We start from the raw sequence: 20,707 nt of genomic DNA, 5'->3' as shown, positions 1-20,707 counted from the left end.
TATTTGGCAAGCTTTAACCAGTTTATCAGTTGATAAGATTTTGACTAACTAATATTTACCTTATTTTGAAGTATTTGATGTTATAAATGTATTGTATCTTATTGGTTTTTTAATATATAGTACAAATGTACCAGTAATCAGACAACTGTGTCTTTCATAAATTAAATGCAAAAACACCCCAAAATAAATTTTTTAAGGGTATTTTCACCAGTTCTTACAAATATTTATTTATCATATACTTATAGAAAATAAAGAATTAATTGTACACCCCTTTCCAGCAATCTTCAGTTATTATCACACACCCCTATCCATTATCATTGGTTAATATGGTGTAGAATTTGGTATGCATTGTTCATTTCTGATGGCCATGTATGACATTACATGCATAAATCGACGTCAACCTAGTACAGTAAAACATGGTTATAGTGAACTTGCTTATTATAAATTGATGCTTACAGCGAAGTGATTTTTATTCCCTTTGACTTAATTACATGTTGTAAACTTGACAGAGATAACAAATTAAGCTTATAACGAAGCAAAATCGTATATCCCTGGCACTGGCACTTTGTTATAACCGTGTTTTCTGTATACAATAGCTGGCGCAAATTGGCAGGAAAGTTTATAAGCGACAAGTACATACCCTGTACACAGCAAGCAATTAATTGACAATAATCATTCATCAAATGATGTTATTTATTGTTTTGATATTTTCCATAAGTATATGATATAAAAATAATGACATGGCATTTTTATATTGCATCCCATATTGGATGTGATATAAAAAATGTCCTGTTATAATCTACATTCTATGTATATGAATTGTGACTCACTTTACCTTATATATATATACTATTGTGTATAATTGTTATTACTTGTATGTTTTCATCTATAATAAGAAATAATACCATGCAGAGATACACTGTAGAAAGGCTGGCCAAAATTAATTCTACATGTTTATTTATGTTGGCAGTACTTTGAAATATTCTGTCTGGGATGTAAATTCAAATGCAGTCACCCAGATATAATGAACTTGTTAATATACTTAATTCCAACATCTTGCAATGGATAAAAATCACTAATTTTTTGCAATAATTACCAAGATATATTCATGTAGGGCTATTTATAATACAATGGAACAACATATATATTGGTGTTCCAATCTTCCAAGTGTCAGTTTGTATTTTGACTAGACTATACAAAGCCTGAATTTATGTTAACTAGCTAGAAACGAATGTGGAATCCAATAGATTGGATCAGTCTGATTAGCAATTGAAATTGGTATTCACAGCATTGTGATTTGTAAAGTCACACCATTAGCTGTTGTCATTAAATAGCACTTAGGAAATGGTCACTAGAATAGATATGTAACATTGCTACTTGTATGTTATAATCTAGAGGCAATAGTTTCCTGCTTTAATGATGAAGTGCACAAGAACTTGTAAAGATGATCTTGTCTTTTTGTATAACCAGGAACTGTTATACATGTAATTAATTTAAACTGTATTGTTTTACAATTGCATTAGAATTTCAAATGCTTTCAAACAGTGATTATAGATTAATTATTTTATTCCCTATTCTCTTTTTATGCCATAACTGTTTGAGTATTGCTACTGAGTTGACAGGTTTTTTTTGTCAGTTTATATGTGTACTTTCTAACAAAGAAAAACAAATTGAACACCAAATTATCACTTTTTACTAATACTAGCTAGTTGGCTGGTAGATGAGATAATTTCATAGATGATGTGTGACATTTTCAGTACAATTATTGTAGGTTTAGGCACGCGGTGGTCAGTGCTATGACAGGTACCAAGAAGAGGGTAGGAAGTGGCCACAAATCTGCCAGGTTTGCAGAGTTAGTCAAACAGGTTCAGAGCATTAACCAGGCCAGTAGGGAGGGCAAAATGCCTGCAGGTCAGTGTGCACAGCTAGTTCTCTGGGCGAATGTCAAAATCACCAACTTCTGCTCTCATTTCCCGACTCTATTAGAAAACAATTGCAAATTTCCACAGTTACTGTACTGTTTAAAAAATTATTCCATTTATTTATGTGAACAAAAAAATGAGTTACATGTGTTTTGCTGATTTCTTGAGAAGACTTGGTTTCTAGCAAGTACAAGCCCTTAAGGATTATTCTTACAGCTTATTAACTTCATGTCTTTTATTAAAACATACACCCGAGAGGTTTTGAATTTCATTATGAAATGCTTTTAATTATAATATCGATGTCATGAAAAATTCTTAGTTACTTATACATGTATTAATTTTCATATCTGATGTACTTTGTGTGGTAAATATGAATTGAAATTACAAATGACAAACCAACTGAACACTTTCTGTTTATTACAATAAGGAAACTTAAAAGTCAAAATACATTTTTTTTGTTTCAGGTGATTTGTATGGCAAATTTACATTTGCATCGGACAGATATGCTGTTCTTGAAAGTGCTGGGAAGCTGATTATAGATGTTCTCTTTCACAGAAATATGCCGTAAGTGCTTTTTGTTGACCTCTCTTCTTGCTTGTCTTTGTAATTATCAAAGACTGCTTGAGACAACTGGAGTCGTTAACATCTTGTTTCTGCATTGCTTCCCTTCAAGGACATGTTCCTTCATTTCCCTTACCTCTAGATTTAAAGTATCACTGCCACTGAGCCAACATCTATTCTATGTCTCTCAGAAGTAAATTGGTTGTTTGGGAGACAGAGTATGTTGTTCTACCTCTGTTTCTGTGTTACTTCACTTGTCAAAACTGTAGAACCTTGTATTGGACATAAAAATTGCATTATGAAAATTGGAACACTTTTAATTATGAGGTTGAAGGTCTTGATACAGAAGGATGAATGGCATTTAAGATCTGTAAAACATTTTTTTACAGAGATGTCAATTTTTTAATCAGAATGTGAATCTAATGTGATGATTGAAGAAAAATTTATATGTGTTGCAAGCATGAGAGTGTTTGTCTGTTTAATATATCAAAAGTTATTTTTGTTTTTAGTAAAGCTGGCATGAAAGCCCAAGTAATGGTAAGGAAAAATTCTATTTCATTGGCATTATGTTCAAGCTAATATTTCCTGTAGATTTATATTTTTATGCAAGTACTTACATTGTAATGCTGTGATTCTGATGCTTTGTATCAAATCTTGAGAATATAAAATCACGAACGAAAAAAATATGCTATTATTTCAAATGTTAATAGCTAGATTTTAAAATCCGAAAGGAATGCTTCTCCCAATTTTATGCAGAAGTTAACTCTTCATCTTTCATGAGGTATCTACTTTATCCTATAACAGATAGCATACAACCTTTTATCAATAAGCATAAGATTTTGACTGATGTTTTCTACAGAACGGAGACACAATGACTTTCAAAAATGGTTCCACCCAAGTGACTTCAATCCCTGCCACTGCCAACCCTGCAAACAAGCACAACATGGAGCAGGTTTTTGAGGGGACAGTCAGTGTGGAGTTTGAGACCAGGGAGGGGTCAGGCAAAGCCGGCAAGGACTTCAAGTACCAGACTGGGGTTCTGGTAATTGTCAACGCATAAAATGATAATAAAATAGTTAGGAGTTGTGTAAAATGTGACTAATCTTTCTCTTATTATGTAGTAAAATTTACTTCTTTTTCAGACTTTCAAAGACACAGAGTACAGACAGACAATATCTCTTGACATCATCAACGACAATCAGTTTGAGAATGATTGTGATTTCTATGTCATTCTAAAGAATGCTACAAGTGGCACATCTTTGGGTGACCCCAGTGTTACAAGGATTACTGTTGTAGATGATGATGGTAAAATACAGTCTATATGCATTTAAACTGAAGAATCAATTATTCACATTCTGAGCTTCAATATGTGGAGGAATTTCTTTTTAAAACATTTTACTAGGTGTTATATATATTTATGTAAAACTGCATTAATTAAATAGATATCATTTATAGCCCCAAAAATTGAAATACAACCTTATTAAGTTTGGCTACAGATGTGATGCTATGATTCATAGTGACCTCTAGTACCTGTTTTCTTTGTTGTCTTTCAGAACCTGGAGAGTTCCAGTTTGAGACTCCACATGCCTACGCTGACCTGTCCTCGGGGAAGATGAAGGTGACAGTGCTGAGAGAGTATGGAGTGGATGGCAAGGTGACCATGGAGTACTCCACCATGTAAGTTTACTCAATTCTCATCTAAGGCCACACCAATATAATTTCTTGTTTGTCGAACCCAGCGCGCTCGTATTAAAATCAAACTATACAAATAATACTATTATTAATTTTCACTGGAAATTCTGCGCTGTTTTCTGTTCTATTTCTGCTCTGTTTTAATTTATAAATCAGAAACAAATAGAAGAAATATAACTGTTTGCTCAAATTAACTGGCTACAAAAAATAATGATTTTATTAGTCAATTGCTCGCCCGCTCTACTCTTCTTTACTGAAAATGTCTGATGAACAAGAAATTGTATTGGTGTGGCCTAAAGCAATAATCTAAGTTTTCAAATGGTCATGGTTCTATCAACTCCTTTTGCTTTATTGACTCAGAATTTCATGATTATTAGAAAAATGTTGTATGTATTGATGTTAGAAATTGTGTTTATGAAGTTTGTTAAGATTAGTATTTGATATTAAATAAAACAAAGCATATATAAACAATACCAATATTTATATGCATATTTGAAAATTAATACTCTGAAGATGTGGTTGATTACATTCAAGGAAATTTTATAAGCAAATATTATTTTATTTATCCTTGAAGGACAGTGAAAATTTATGAAAATTAAGAATCAGTTGTTGTATAAAAATTAGAAAAATGAACATTTGTAAAACTTTTTACCTATCAATTTTTAACAAATTGTTTTGTTTGTAAACCAATAAGTATGTACTGGTAGTTTTCTACACAAATGAAAATTTCCATGATATATATTTGAATAAACAGTGAGATGTATTTGATGTTTGTAGTGATGGCACAGCTACAGGGGGTTCAAGTCTGTCCAAAGATGTGGACTATATTCAGACATCAGGAACACTGGAGTTCAAACATCAGGAGACCAGTAAAACTATTGAAATCAAAATCAATAAGGAGGCTAAGGTAGGAAGCCAACAGTGGCTGCTAGCTTTACAACTAATGTGATGTAACAAATATGTTGGTTTTGGAGACTGCTAATATTTAGTTACAACTAGTGTAAATATGTAAACAAAAAATACTGTGATAAAGGTTAAAGGCGAAATTTGATGTGTAATATTTATTGCATAAAGTTTTTTGTATTTTGAAAAAGCATACATCACATTCAAGTTCAAAGTATAAAATAAAAAACAAAGAATGATGTAATAATGTTCAGCTGTTATATAGGATTGATTTGCATTATTGTAGTACTTGGCCAGTATGGTAATTATTTCCATCTGTTGTTTCCAAAGTTAAATTATTTGTTGCCAGAAGATATATGGAAAGAGCCAATTAACAGTCATTTTATTTTAATTTTCATTTCGTTTTGAAGTTTACAGGAGCACTTGCCTGTATAATTTAACCTTATCCCATAATATATTCTGTTTAATTCCTGTTTCAAGTGACCCCTTAGTGTTCACATTTACACCAAAGAAGTAATGTTCAAATATAATGTACTGATCAAGCAACCAAGTAGATTTAGTAAATCATTACACCTAGTTTTGGTGTCATCACATCAGCAGGACTTCACATGGGTAGATCAGACTTTATACAATAAAACATGATTATAACGAAGTGCCAGGGATGGGCTATTTTGCATCGTTATAAGCGTAATTTGTTATATCAGTCAAGTTTACAATAAATACTGTGACGATTGAGTTAGAGAGTGAGGGGAGTGGTAAACCCATAAAATCTACAGATATTGTAAAGACCATGAATTCAAATGATTCCAAATAATCTAAAATCTTTAGAATTTAGAAATATGTATATTTTAACTAAAGGCTGTTTTCTTTCACAGGGATCAAAAAATTTTGTTGTTGCTCTAAAAAATCCAAGTTTGGGTGCCAAGATAGGCAATAGAAGTGCTGTAGTCTGTCACATAAACAAAGGTAAGCTATTTTTTTTTCATTTTGTATAACCGATAAAAAACCCAGAGGCTGATACTGTATATCAATACCAAATATATTTACACCAGTGAATTGATCTCAAATTTTGAAATTTATAAAAATTTGTTGCTTGTTATGTTGTAAGATAATAAATCTGGTAGAAATGCAGATAAATGTAATTTAAAAGACTGACAGTTTTATTAAATTGAGACTGTCTTCTCTTCAGAATCCATAGAGGATCGTATTGCTGAAGTGATCAAGGAGGAGGAGGAGGATGAACCCGTCACATGGCCAGGGCAGTTCAGGAAGTCAGTATATAACAGTTTATATTATTGAGCTACCAATAACTTTAGTCCTTTGTTTGTCCCCAATGTAAGAATTGATTGTGTATCCATCATTAAGTTTCTAATTAATGATACTCAAACTTCAGTTGATGATGATGGTTGTGGTATTGATTAAAAGTTAAGTTTTTAGCTCACCTGAACCGAAGGTTCAAGTGAGCTTTTCTGATCACCCGTTGTCCGTCGTCCGTCCGTCCGTCCATCCGTCTGTCTGTCCGTCCGTCTGTAAACTTTTCACATTTTCAACTTCTTCTCCAAAACCACTCATCCAATTTTAACGAAATTTGGCAGAAAGCATTATTATATTTAGGAGATTATAAATTGTAAAATTCAAAGGGCAATCCCTTTTTAAACGAGAAATAATCATGAAACTGTGAAAAAGGGGGGGGGGTATCTTTTAAAATCTTCTTCTCAAGAACCGCTGCTCCAATATTACAAATATTTATATGACAACTTCTATATATAAGGCAGATTCTAAATTGTAAAAATGGTGACCCTCAGTCTAATACTGGGACCCTTAGAAGGGTTCAAACTATGTGTTGTAAGCGTGTTCTGATCGTGTGTTCATTTATATAAGATCGGGCTCGTTATTCGGAATTACGAAACGGAAGCTCTTTGTTTGTACTAACTAACCGGCATTTTGAAGAAGATTTCAGACGTCAATTTTGATAAAAGAAAAGTTTGTGATTTGCCGGTTTAACTATAAAAGTAACGTTTTTAACGAAGAATGATATAAAGAATATTTTATGAAATAGTGGTAAATCGTAGTTCCGAATTCAGCTCTACAGTAAACTATCAGCATAATCACCATGCCATTTGTTTTTACACCGCGTTTTCAAGATTCTTTTTTTTTTATACTTAAAGCTATTTAATTTGTCATCGATTATTGGAATAATTGTTGCGTAATTTAATTGTAAAGTTTACCGATCGAATCAAACAAGTGCAACCACGACCTTGGTAAATATGAATGGTACTGATATCGGAGAACAATGTTACTACGATTTGTTTTTGCAATGAAAGATTAAAATCGGGGTTAGATGTTCTACAGACGTTTATATCATGTTGATGCTACATTTTGACAAGCATAAAATGAAATAAAAGAAATTGTTTTTGTTTTTCAATGTTTTGTTTATTATTAATAATTAGTTTGCATGACTGTATTGCATTTGGAGTATACATAATTTTAATTTTAAGCTGTGATAGCAGTCTAACAATTTTTACGATAAATTGTCAGGCCAATCAACATCAAAATTGTTAGACTGATTTTTATGGACCCTTATTTTTAAAATATGAACTATAAAGAACAATATTTATTGTTATATAACTGGCGTGCGACCAGTTCTCGCCGAGTACCATTTCTCGCCGGGACATTGTGGCGTCATTTTATCAACACATAAAATTATATACGAAAACTGACGTCACAATATACTGGCGAGAAATGGTACTCGGCGAGAAATGGTCGCACTCCAGTAAGGTTCTCGGACACTGCTAATAAGGCAAGAAAAACAAATATGTGTGTTTCCTATTTCATCAGATTTTAAAATAGGGTAGGTAGTTTTTTTTTTATGAGCTTTTCAGTTTTCCCCTTTCCTAGCATATGATTTTTCTATACATTAATAAAATGTATTTTACAGGTGGAGCAATTGTGAATAGTGACAACATGCGAAAGATAAAATTGTTATTATCTTCTTTTTATGTATTGTTTAATATATGGCAAAATCTTGAAATATATAAGTTTTACAATATTTATTAAGAGTTCACATCATAATAAACCCTTTCGAAAAAAAATGATGCAAGGACTATTGTTCAGGTGAGCGATTTGTGGCCCATGGGCCTCTTGTTTACTTGAATATCTTTCATTTTTACTTTTCATTAGTTACTTGTCTAACTTCTGATATAACAGCTAGAAACTCTGAAATGAAGAAAAAAGCGTGTTACAAGGTGGGTTGATTTTTGCTTGTTACAGTGCCATGTCTATAGAAGGGGGTCAGGATGAGGACGGGAATGACGTTCCTCCTTCATTCTCTGATTACCTACTTCACTTTCTTACCTTCCTTTGGAAAATTATTGGAGCAATGGTGCCACCAACGTAAGTTTGGACATGGTTTGCTGAATTATGATAGCTAGAATTCACCTTTTGGGTGTTATATTTTAGATTCTACTCTTATAACTTAAATCTGTGTTTGGAAAAGAAATTTGTACTATCTTATTTTAAGTGTACCTGTACACAACAAGTTTAGTGATTAAAAAATATTGTAAATGAAAATGGAAAAAAAACAACAATGTAATATAACAACCTATTGTGACAAGTTAACAATTATGTATTGTAGGACAATATTAGGTGCTTGGCCAGCATTTGTGTTTTCCCTAGTATACATTGCATTGCTTACATTGGTTATAGAACAGGTGAGTCACAGTTGATGTAAAAGTTGTCTGTAATTACAATAAAAGAGAAAATAAAATATATGAAAAATTGTTTTTAAATAATTATGCTATTTCATTTTCTTTCTGTGTCTGTAACAGCTTGGGCATTTGCTGGGATGTGTGGTTGGTTTGAAAACAAGCGTAACTGGTATAACAATTATTGCTTTGGGAACCAGTTTACCAGATACATTTGCCAGTCGGACGGCAGCCATGCAAGATGAACATGCTGATGCAGCTATTGGAAACGTTACAGGTATATACTTTTTTGAAGAAAAAACTGATATAACTCTATTTTTATTTGTATCTATAATATGCTATACATGCATTATATTGTTTTTTAGGGAGTAACAGTGTCAACGTATTTCTTGGTCTTGGTTTGCCATGGGTTTTGAGTTCTATGTATGGGTTAGCCAATGGGAAACCGTACAAAGTACCCTCAGGAAATTTGACCCAAAGTGTCATCATCTTCTCCACTTTAGGAGCTTTGTGCATCATTATTCTGGTGCTTAGGCGGAAGGTATGACAAAATGTTACAGGTTTCTCAATCATGTATTATGTGGATTTAAGTGAATTAAGATAATTTATTCACTATATCATGTGTTCACTTTCAAAATGCAATCTTGTTTCATCCTAAACATCATGGTTGATCTGCATTATTGAATTAACTTTTTCTTGAGCAAATCAGATAAATAAATGCATATATGTATTTAACATAGCAATCATCAGTTTCAACAGTGTTTTCACTCTTTGTTTTCTTTTTCCACAGTTTGTCGGGGGAGAATTAGGAGGTAAAAATCCTTTTATCAAGTGGGGTAGCAGTATCACCTTGTTTCTCATGTGGACCATCTACATTATCTTGGCCAGTCTGAAGGCTTATGAAATCTTGGACTGGGAGGTGTGAAAGGCTGAACAATGACAAGTAATTTGTTACAGGGAGTGCCAAAATTGAGCAGGTGGACCTTGACCGTGACCTGCACTGAAAAGTTCCTTGACATTGTCCATTTGGTTTTAATAATTACACAGTTGTGGGATTTTTCAGCAAGCATTTTGGGGATGAAAGAAAAGAAACTTTATGAGACAAGATTTTGTACTGCTACCACAATAAGGATACTGGGACATTTTCAGTGTTGCTGTGTAGGTTTTTAACTTATGGAATTAAGGCCCCTTAGAAACAATGTATATTGTACAAAGTTACTTTTGAACATTATGGCATTTTTTTTTATTTTATGCATTTTTACTTTTATCTTAACACCTGTAAGTATTACATTAGAAATCTTGTATGATATTGTTACATCTCCACATAGTGCTATATTCTACACTTAGTGGAAACTTTTTATTATGAAGTAAATCCCCCCGAACTGTGATAACCTATTTATTGTTTTTATTTTTGTAATTTAATGTGAGTTTATGTACATTCCTCTATCAAAATGTAAATACAAAACCATGAGAGAAGTGCTGACTTAGGAGGATATATACTGTTGTTAGAGATTCAGTCATTGTTCATTGTTTATTATTACCTCATTTACTGTACAAATTGTCCTTGTGTGGTAGAATGTGAGTGAGTGTTCAACACGAACCATATTTAACTTGTCCATCTGTCTGTTGATGTGTCTCTCTACATTGTTATGCATGTTTGGTACAAATGCAAAGAGATATCTTACAGTATTGAATTTATTTTGTTGATTTTTATTTTGCTTGTGTGACACATTTTAATATTTTTCTTGTTTCATAGCAATCACAACCCGAGTCTGATGTTATCATTTGTTACTTTTTAATTGTTTTATTGAAACACCAAATACTCAGTGATATTGAGAGATCAGTGAAGTCTTGTATTCCTGAATATAAAGTCTTGATTTTCCTTGGTACTTATGTACAAGAATGGCACAAAGGCCAACAATTCAAACTCGTTATGATATAAAATCCCATTGAATACAAAATAGAAGAAAACAATGATGTAATAGACAATGAATTGATAAAATGGGTATACATCAATTCCTTACAATTTCATTGTTTGGAGCTGAATGCTGTCACTGGGAGCAAGAGTGGTTCAAATGTATTTCTCTGTACAAGGTTGCACGTTAACCACCGACTATGTTGTGAGATTTTTTTTCTCTTATTTGTGTAGTTAATTTAGCGAGTTTCTCCTACAGATCTTGATGCATTTAACTGTTGTGTACTGTTCGTTGACTGATGAATTTCTACTGCTGATTTACATCCTTTAGGAGGTACATGTCTTTGTGATCACCTTCAGTATTATTTATATGATTGTCAGCAGTTGTTACAAGATAACTTTCAATCTGGTGTGTTTTTATTAACGATTCTGAGACAGGTATATGTAGAAGTTTTGTGATTTCATGGCTTGATCTGATCTAACAATTTCCAAATTTCTTTTTTAAAAATAGGTATTGTCTACAAAAATTGTTCAAGTGAGTTTCAAAAATGGATAATAAAGTTTGATATTATCCGTTTTGTTTTGTTGAAGTTTTTTTCTTTCAAGATGTGATCCTGCTGAGAATGAATTAGCCTGCTGCATCCCTTATCAACAGGGTGTACCTCGGAAAGATTGCATCAATTGTTGATTTACAGAATGAACTTGAGGGAGAATTATCTCTTGTGATGTATTATTATGTATCTGACGAGAAACAGAAGAGAGCACCTGAAATCGATGTCTTGGGTGTCTTTTGACAATGAACTTTGTCCAATTTATTTTGCATCTAGCTGCTAATAGGGACAATAACCTGATAGAAATATAGAGGGATAATTACTTAAATAAAACTATATGTTGTGCCGAGATATGATTGTAATAAGTGGTGTCCATATAACCAATGATGGGGAAGTGAATGCGGTCAAACTGTGTATAAAGGGTGTTATTGTCAACAAAGACTTGTGATGTGACAGCCACTGGGCCATTTATAGAGAATGACATCCTCACAATGTTAGGGGTCTTAAGTCCACTCGTTCCACGGCCACTAGTGGACTCGGGACCCCTGACATTGTGAGGATGATAGAACGCGATTTTCATCAGCTGTCGTCTGATCATTGGACGGGCTCCGTCATACTACGGTTGGAATGGGGACAGTTTCGTGTTGAATTGCTACAATAAATGATCTAGTCTAGATAATCTATGCCCTTGAATTTGCATTGCGTAATCGTCCGATTGTTACAAATATATTAAATTTACAAATGAATTATTTAAAACACAAGACAGATAATAAGCAGAGGATCAGAATACTTTGAAACTGACCTTAGCTGTGACCCCAAGAGGATAACTAAAGGTGGAGGGGGTCTGGTCATATATCATGCAGTCCATCTCCGGATCTATTACGTGGACATGTACTAACGGGACGCACTTCTATATATAACAATATCGAGATATACCTTTTATGTTGATTTGAATTGACAATATTATGAAGACGTTATCCGTAAATTATTTGACTGATATAAAAATTAATACTATTACACGTTAATAATAAGGTTATTTGATAACAATCCTTCTTTCCAACAAGAAAACATTCTCCATATGAGTTTGGTGGATGGATATGTAGCCTAAATCTAAGCATGCATCTAAGGCGCTCACGTTGGCTTTACATTGCCGCGTGCACAGTAAAATGCAATAAATGTCGAACACTATTCAGTTGCATGAAAGGAGGTGGGGTGATGTTGCCTTAGTCTTTAAGGAACAAAGACAAAGTTAAAAGAGAGATAACTCTTAAAGCAATATGAGCTGTATTTTTTAGAATTTTATTTTGCTGCAAAAACCTGCTAGTATGATAAGTCTGCATATAACCTAAACCTTTATGATAAATAAGGTTTGAAAAAATCATTAATTTTCGTCAAAGGAAATATTTCTTTTCTAAGTAATATATTGCAAATCAATTTTTGTACAGGACGACAATAATTCAATTTTTCTCTAAGGCTTCTTAACGGCCTTTTCCACAAACATATGGCTAACAGAAATTTAAAAACCATGATATTTTTGTCATTTTAGTAGAAAAGAACATTTTAGTGAAAAAAAATCAACATGAAAAATGCAGCTCATATTTCTTTAATAGAGAGAGACTTATTGCCTAATCTGTCACAGTCCCGACAACCTTATTCAAGATAGACGAACATTACAAGATTCGACCTATCTCAAGAGAGATAACTCTAGTCATTCCCAATTTCAGGTATTTAAAACTTTTAACAAGTCGAGTTGGTTACGTAATTCGTCAAAATTCCAATTAGCTGCACTCCGCTGGATACACTGAGAGCACTCGAGCATACGACTGTACCGATTGTTTTAGAAGAGACATCTGTTTTATCGGCTGTGAGCAGTATAAAAACAAGGTAAGTCTGCTCAACAGAAAAATCTGTATATTGTGGTCAGAAAACGGGAATTTATCAAAATTAATGTTAATAATCACGCTCTTTGCATTGTCCCCGCCGATATTTTTTTTAAAACCTGCTATCCTTGTTTTCAATTGAATCTTAATTTTCTAGTCAACCATGTGACCTGAGGAATGTGTAAAATTGTATAGGATAATATGTACTGCTCTTGAAAACACAGTGCTCAGGTAAATATCACAGTAGGATGGGCATCTTACTGACAAAAATAGTCGTATAAGGAAATAGTTTGAATTTTAGGCACTGTTAAAAGATTCGAAAGAAGGGGTGGTAAGAGGTTGACTTACTTATAGGTCTTCCTCAGTCTATTTTCTAGCATGCTTTTTTGTTTTTTAAATGCTTGTGAGACTTTTTAATCGTTGGTTAACCCCCCCCCACCCCCCCCCCCCCCCCCACTTACATCAATGAATGGTAATAAATTTAAGTTCTTGAATCATAATTACAGTACAAACATACGATTTATTAACAATTGATTTTCGATCCTGTCATTGGGTTTATTAATAATACCTCATTTCTGATTGAAATATCCCTGGGTCTGTATGATTACTTTGTGGGGAAGCGTCGAGTATGTACATGTACATGTATGCATTCGTCGACAGATCGGGTAAGACAGGTTAACGGAGCCCCTACACAGCAGTCCCAATATACAGAGTGTCTACTGCACTCTGACTCATCAGCAGTCAATATATACAAGGAGACGGAGGGGGGAGGTGAACTTGTTATACATTCACTCCACACTGAAACGAGGCAAACAGTATACTAGTATCTACTATAAATGCTCTCTCTCTCTCTCTCTCTCTCTCTCTCTCTCTCTGTTATATTAACGCATTGTAAATGTACGTTATTTTTTGTTGTTGTCAGAATGCAGTGGGATTTTTGGTTTAGTTTTTTTTTTTTGGGGGGGGGGGGGGTTGGTGAATTTGCTATTTCCCAGAGTATTTCCCTGAGTATTTGAAGATTCAGCAATCTTGTAGCCGTGAAATCCCAGGACACGGTAATCAATAAGCCAGTTTTACTATCTGCCAGCAAAACATAGCCCAAATGTGCAGTATAGTTATTTATGATAAAAATACACATTGCGTGCTAACCGAGCATTAGTTTCGGTGTTAATATTGTGTAGCAGAAGTAAAGAGGCAATGGGACTACCTAATTAAACGTTATTGTGATATTTCTTCATAGATAAAGATTGTATTTTTAAGACATAAATGAGCCCTTTTTCTTTTGTTGGGGATACAAAAAAGAGGTCTGTAAATTCGAAATGCAATACCCAATTAGTTACCGTATTTAGTTCGTATGCGATTTCTTTATAAAAAGGAGCTGAGTTTTATTAAATCACTTTCACGGATTTGTGTCAAACTAACTAAAAATTTGAACACGTATTTTGTACAGATTAACAATACCTGTGTAATAACCTATATTTAATCACCTTCTGATGAATTAGTTCCGCGACTTAATTCTTACGTGATTTTACAGCGTACTTTTTTTCTCTCGGCAGACGACATACTGCAATGGAACATAACACATGACCAGACGAGCGAGAGAAATGATGAGGCAGCTTCTTCCATTGATTTTCGCGGTATCAGGAAGTTGGGGATTTGGGGGAACGGACGATTCGTCAGAAATAAGTGGTTCAGGGGTAGGCAGTCCTGGGTCCCGAAGAGAGGGGAGAGAATCCGATCGTTAAGGTAAGAAACACAGTAATAGATGGTTGTATACTAAAGAACACACCTTTGTTCTGAATTCATTTTCCGAAGACATAAACATATGTTTTAGAATAATCTTGAATTGCGAAAATGCGATTAAACTTGTCGACACGAACAAATCTCAAGAGGTGCAACCTTTCTGCACTGATGATAATGCCGCAATTGGTCGCCTTAGCGCGATTTGTTGGTTTTGAAGGTTCAAAAAGTAACACCTTATCCGAGGTTTAGTTAAGCGGTGCTTATCTAGAGTACCATTGTCCGAAGTGTACCCGATTTCTTGTTGCAATATCTTTAAAGTCTATCTTCCCTGTTTTATTTACGGTGCATTTAATCCTTGGATTGTAAATTTGATGTAAACCTGATATGCTTATTAGCTTTGCCGTTTTTTATATACCAGTGACATGTCTGTGTTTATTAGTTTTAAATTCTAATTGTAAAGTAATACGATAGTGTCTGGAGAGAGAGAGAGAGAGAGAGAGAGAGAGAGAGAGAGAGAGAGAGAGAGAGATTTTAAAAAGCATTTATAGTAGATATAGAGTTTGCCTCATTAATAGTTTACGTACAATTCTGACTGTGGTAATGAGATGACACATAGGGTAATTCGATCCATACTCAAAGAATCAAACACTTTCAGAGTGCAGTCAGCTAGCAGCAGAGTAGACGAGAACATTTTAGTTACAAATAATACGATTGGTTTTAGTAAAGTTGTTCACCAAATGGTTAAATTTCTTTTCCAATTCAAATTGTCTTAGAATTTGCTGAGAAAATTTATATGGTCGTTATTTCACATGTATGTTATTTAGATGCATTCCATTTCCAGTACACGTCGATCAAACATCACGGACAAACATACAATAAATGTTACATAGTCTTGTTTTATTTCTACAAAAAAAAAATCGGAATCTTACACAAAAGTCAATGGCTATACTCCGCAATATTGATTTCTTTTTATTATACAGCAAGCCAATATGCAGACAAACTGCATATCTTTTGCAATTTTCCCCGGTTCATATATTTCTCCTAGCCGTTGCATAAGTTTGGGCCCTGTAGGTTTCCTTAAAGCTGAACACCGCTCGTAAATAGGCACTGTCCGCCATATTTCTCTTTAATCACTGCTGTCTCTACAACCCTTATATAAGGGACAAACCTCTAAACAGTTCAAAGTACTTCGCTGTAGAGGTCTCACCTGTGTGGACGTACATTTTGCCTCGCCGTGTTACTCGGTCGCGATGAAATTATCAAATTTTACGCACCTTTTTGAAGCCAGGAGAATACTAACATCAAATAAATTGGTCAATGAATTATTTACGAACAGAAAATGAACATAAGATAAGAAAAAATGTATAAAATCTAAAGACCACGAAAGGAATACTACATGTCGGCCACGAGGTTCAGGTGTGCAATCGGGTGTAACGAAATCGAAGGGTTTATATACCAGGTATCTGTGTGACGGTGCCTATTTACGAGCGGTGTTCAGCTTTAATTAGGTTAGATATTTCACCCATAAATCACTCCTCGCATTGATTGAAAGTAACAAGCTTGAACGAAATAGCACCACGACATTAGTTGCGTCATTTGTCATGATGTCCGTACACATTCGCCCGTATTTGTGTTCATTTATATACATGGAAAGAAATTCAATTAGATATTTGACAATATCGCAGCCAAACAATTAAATTTTAACATTATGGGATTTTAGTCCCAAATTATGACAGCACTGAACAGTATTTTTATATACAAATGAGTATAAATGACTACCTTTACTCTGTAAATGCATAGTATGATTATGATTGACAAATATCAAAATCTTTGTAAATAATAGTACAAATCAGAAAAAAACCCATTGCCAATCCCTTCATTACTTCTTTAATTTAAAGGTATAGTTTTTTATCTTTCAGATTGTAAATTGTCTCTTTCCTATTCCAGACCGCTCCCAGACATGTAAGGTTATCGCTTGACATAATCGTCAAGATTAGCATGACCGGTCAAACCAGCACCTGTGTGAGAAAAATGGTGCGACACGTCATACAGAACATGGAGGACTTTCAGCATAACCTGGATTCAATGGTTCAGGACCTACAACGTCTCATCCGGGACATAGACACGGTGACCACAGAAATTCAGGAGAGCTTTGACCGGAAGTCCACAAAACTCTGTAATCACCAAAACGGTACCGAATGTCCACGTCGCGAAGATGCTTTACAAAAACTGATAGATACTGTGCGTACAGTTGACGAATCTCCTGACCTTGACCTTTCCTATCTTGACATTTCAACCTCCTATCAGCGGCCAAGATGGGGGAGATCTCTATCTTTTCCAGTGTCCTCATTTAAACTGTCTTCATTGGTTAATCCTAAAGAAGAGTTCAGGGAAGAATACAACGCTACTAGTTTTGTTTGTGATGAATTTAATTCCGAAGATCAAAGAAAACGAGATTCTATAGTAAGAACTACACGTTGCACTGCACAACTAAAAGAATCTGCAAAAATTGTTACAATCGTTCCCGAATTCAAAAGTTCAATATCTACCATAGATAGACATAGCTCTTCTTCCAAATCAAGTGGAACGTATAAAGAAATAAATTCCATTAAAAGAACCACCGCCAGTTTTGAAAATACTCAGCAAGTAATAGCGGAAGCAACAACACAGACGAGTTTTACACTTGACTCGTCATCTGAATTCGATGGCGATGTGTTTAGGAACGATGTGCCGGAACCCCTCTACACAGGATCGTATGAGCGGGAAATGGAATTGGAACTCGAAAATTTAATCGAATCATACAGACAGACACGTGACCCCGATGATTGGCTGATGGAAACCGGAAGTTCTACCAGGATTGGTTCCAGTGATGAAGAGGCCGAGTTGGCACAGGAACTGAACACCTGGATGTCGTTCACTCTGCCTAACACAGCGCCCCCTTCTGAGAGTTCTGAGAGTAGCTTCTCGGCCTCCGAGTCTGACATCGTTAATCACAATACTCACGCCACTACGGTGTACGGCAACCTGATATTCTCCGATAATCTAGTCATCATGCCGAGTAGATCACGTAAAGTTATCGAACGTTTTGATGTTTGACGACAGTTTAGTCGATACTATACTGTTACACTAATATGCATAATGATAATCTATCGTTAGACAAACTTATACCGAACGGATCTTTCGCTCCGAATATCATGTACTATTGTTGAAATGTATTACATTGCATAAAATGCATTTATTACAATTTGTCTTTTTTATTAACGATATCTGAATCTGTCCAATCTTCTATTGTATGGAAGTATACAGTGGTTTTGTTTGTGTTCATTGCATTGGTCATTAGAAACCCTTGCCTAAAGTTATAATTAAAACTCTACCGACCGTATAAGTCCTACATGATTGTACTGTAGTTTACATATGCGAGATTGTTCCCGTGTTTCCAAATGCTGTAAGTGTACATGACACGAGATTAGTGTTTGGTTTCCAGTAGTAGTTAGCGTACAAAAACTGGCGTTGTGTTTTCGATGGTGACGTCGACGTTGCAATGTACAACCCATTCCTGCGTACAGCAGTCTGTACACTGCGCATAGTTACCTTTCGTCCAAGGCAATATCTTTTCTTTATTTTTATCATGTAATTTTTAAAGAACACGATTGACAAACCCTTAAACATGACTCTTGGAATGTAAAAATTTGAATGATCATTCAGACTTTAGTTAAGTTAAAGTGAGCACCAAAATCCTTAATTCAATAACCAGGTTGGTTTCTCAAATGCGACACATTAGAGGGGCAGCATGCTGGTTGGAACTAGTCGTGGTTCCATATTTTTGATAATGTAAAAGAAATTTGTCCTGCAATGAATGAACGTGTAACTACATGATTAATCAACTTAACAATGAACTGCTTTCTTTGGTGTTTCAATGGGGTATGAAGTCAAAAATCATTGCTGTCTATATACAATATCTACATGTCATGCAGCGGGTTATACAAAAATGGCGATGATTGCTACATATGTATGTAGATGCAGTGGCGTCGGAAGTAAATTGAAAGTTGGGGGGGGGGCTAGACTCATCCTCAGTAATCTTGACAAGCAAAAAAAAAAAAACGTAGTTCCCAAAATCGTGAAAATCCTATTCCGTGGGGAAGGGGAAGGTATACCTATAGTAAAAAAATCTTACCTACCAAAATTTTTTTCCTCCAAATCTTGAAATTCCTAATCCGTGGGGTGGGGTTGGGGGTTGGGGGGGCTATTAGAACCATTTTACCAAGGCCTTGGACTTTCAGTAGGATGTAACAATCTATTTTTTGCGTCAAAACAAGTTAAGAATGACGCTGGTGTCAAGCGAAATATACACCGATTGCGTAGTCTTAACTCAAAAGCCAGACAAATCGTGTTGATTTCAAAGAGCTTGGGCTGAGTTCAATGAAATAGACAGGCCTACGTCACAATGTTGTTTTTGTTTGACACAACTACCCAAAGTCCAAGCTCTTGTTAAAATGGTTCTATACCTATGACTTCCATCTTTTCAAGGTAAATTTAGCAACAATTGTCTTTCCTGCGAGAAAAAGTGGGAAGGGGGGGGGGGGCTGAACCCTCTATGATGCTATGTGCCTAATGGTTAGGTCTAACTTTGCAAAAAAAGTGGGGGGGGGGGGGGGGGGGCTAAGCCCCCTTAGCTCCCCCGGTTCCAACGCCTATGAGATGTAACTAATCTATTAATATTCATAACCCGTGTTGATAAGCAAAGAGCGCATTGACTGTATACAATTGACACGTTTCTGATATTCCATTTAAATAATTCATTTAAAGTGAGTAGAAGTACGCACACGTATATATCATCGTTATTGTCGTCCTTCCACCTCGTCAATTCTTGTTCTGTCTGTCCTTCCGATGATATGGAAAAGCTTAATATAAGCTACAATATACTGAAAAATGTATATAATTACATTCTGCAAAATCTATGATCTCGTTTTAATAAAGTCTCATTCAACCAAGTGCCAATCAACTACGCAAAGGCTTTTTTTCAAAATTTGCAATCGCTTTCGATTTTGTTCATGCTTTGTTATGTTAATTGTTGAGGTCCACCTTGCTGAAACCTCCCTGACATTTTTTTAAAAACGCTACCCGATTAAATTTTGTCGTTTGGAAAAATGAAAATATACTTTATCAGTTTGTTCTAGTCTTTCAACTGTTGGTAGTTACAGCTCACACTGAACCAGTGGGCTTTGCAAGGTCGAAGACGGGTACATTGCAGCAAAATTTTATAAACGTTGATAAGTATGTAAAGGGCGTAAAATAGGATGAAAACAATTTTGACAAGGAATGTATGTATTTGCATTAAATGAATTGATAAACAATCTGTGTTACCAACATTAATACTTATAATCAGTGGAAACGACAACTTGTTTTTTGTCTGTCGATCAGGTGGGCTCTCTCTTAAACATGGGGCGATAACAGAGTAAACACAGACACACAACTGTAACGACCCACTTAGATAGGTTTATGTGGGCTTTGACATACTTTTGTTTAATATTAATTACACAATGAAATATCTATATGTGTAATGTAACATGCGAAAGTATCTAAGTTCTGATGACAAAACGATTTTTTAAGTCTTTCATCTTTGCTCTACATATAATTCTCAGGAGCTAGAACATCATTATCTTTCTTTATCCAGCTTATATATTCGTTTTAGTTTGATGTGTTATTCTAATACAGTAGTAGTATTGTCATGGTCACTTGACGCCAGATTACTGGTGATGCATGTCATTGTATATGTCAGATGAAATGTCAAGGTCAAACAAAATTAATTGTAGGGTCAGGATGGCAAACAACTCTA

At 34.7% G+C, this 20,707-nt stretch overlaps 2 protein-coding genes across 20 annotated transcripts in view; both read left to right on the top strand.

Moving 5' to 3' along the window:
* LOC105340116 (sodium/calcium exchanger 1) overlaps positions 1 to 11,273 on the top strand; it is a 49,507-nt gene extending 38,234 nt beyond the window's left edge. For 14 of the 15 annotated variants that reach the window (XM_011445982.4, XM_011445984.4, XM_011445981.4 and 11 more), the window contains 15 exons: positions 1,772 to 1,911; positions 2,387 to 2,486; positions 2,993 to 3,020; positions 3,343 to 3,525; positions 3,626 to 3,788; positions 4,037 to 4,160; positions 4,953 to 5,082; positions 5,365 to 5,379; positions 5,954 to 6,044; positions 6,268 to 6,349; positions 8,349 to 8,471; positions 8,713 to 8,788; positions 8,906 to 9,059; positions 9,148 to 9,323; positions 9,573 to 11,273. In XM_011445982.4, the coding sequence (XP_011444284.3) occupies positions 1,772 to 1,911; positions 2,387 to 2,486; positions 2,993 to 3,020; positions 3,343 to 3,525; positions 3,626 to 3,788; positions 4,037 to 4,160; positions 4,953 to 5,082; positions 5,365 to 5,379; positions 5,954 to 6,044; positions 6,268 to 6,349; positions 8,349 to 8,471; positions 8,713 to 8,788; positions 8,906 to 9,059; positions 9,148 to 9,323; positions 9,573 to 9,707 (1,720 nt within the window). In that variant the 3' untranslated portion in view covers positions 9,708 to 11,273. The remainder of the gene's footprint in view (positions 1 to 1,771; positions 1,912 to 2,386; positions 2,487 to 2,992; positions 3,021 to 3,342; positions 3,526 to 3,625; positions 3,789 to 4,036; positions 4,161 to 4,952; positions 5,083 to 5,364; positions 5,380 to 5,953; positions 6,045 to 6,267; positions 6,350 to 8,348; positions 8,472 to 8,712; positions 8,789 to 8,905; positions 9,060 to 9,147; positions 9,324 to 9,572) is intronic. The other variant, XM_011445980.4, reaches the window with a different exon arrangement.
* Positions 11,274 to 12,974: 1,701 nt separating this feature from the next.
* Positions 12,975 to 18,115, top strand: LOC105340118 (uncharacterized). Of its 5 annotated transcripts, none has more exons than XM_011445994.4 (3): positions 12,975 to 13,132; positions 14,685 to 14,874; positions 16,819 to 18,115. In XM_011445994.4, exon 3 carries the CDS (start codon positions 16,870 to 16,872, stop codon positions 17,965 to 17,967), a length of 1,098 nt encoding a protein of 365 aa, XP_011444296.3. In that variant the 5' UTR covers positions 12,975 to 13,132; positions 14,685 to 14,874; positions 16,819 to 16,869; the 3' UTR covers positions 17,968 to 18,115. The 5 variants fall into 5 exon arrangements, with proteins under 5 accessions (XP_011444296.3, XP_034326714.2, XP_034326713.2 ...); XM_034470823.2 differs by having other exon boundaries at positions 16,791 to 18,115; XM_034470822.2 differs by lacking the exon at positions 12,975 to 13,132 and adding an exon at positions 14,113 to 14,183.
* The last annotated feature ends 2,592 nt before the right edge of the window (positions 18,116 to 20,707 follow it).

The sequence above is a fragment of the Magallana gigas genome, chromosome 6, assembly GCF_963853765.1.
Source record: "Magallana gigas chromosome 6, xbMagGiga1.1, whole genome shotgun sequence".
Lineage (NCBI taxonomy): Eukaryota > Metazoa > Mollusca > Bivalvia > Ostreida > Ostreidae > Magallana > Magallana gigas.
The sequence above is the reverse complement of the archived record's forward strand: the minus strand, read 5'-3'. Positions and strand labels throughout refer to the sequence as shown.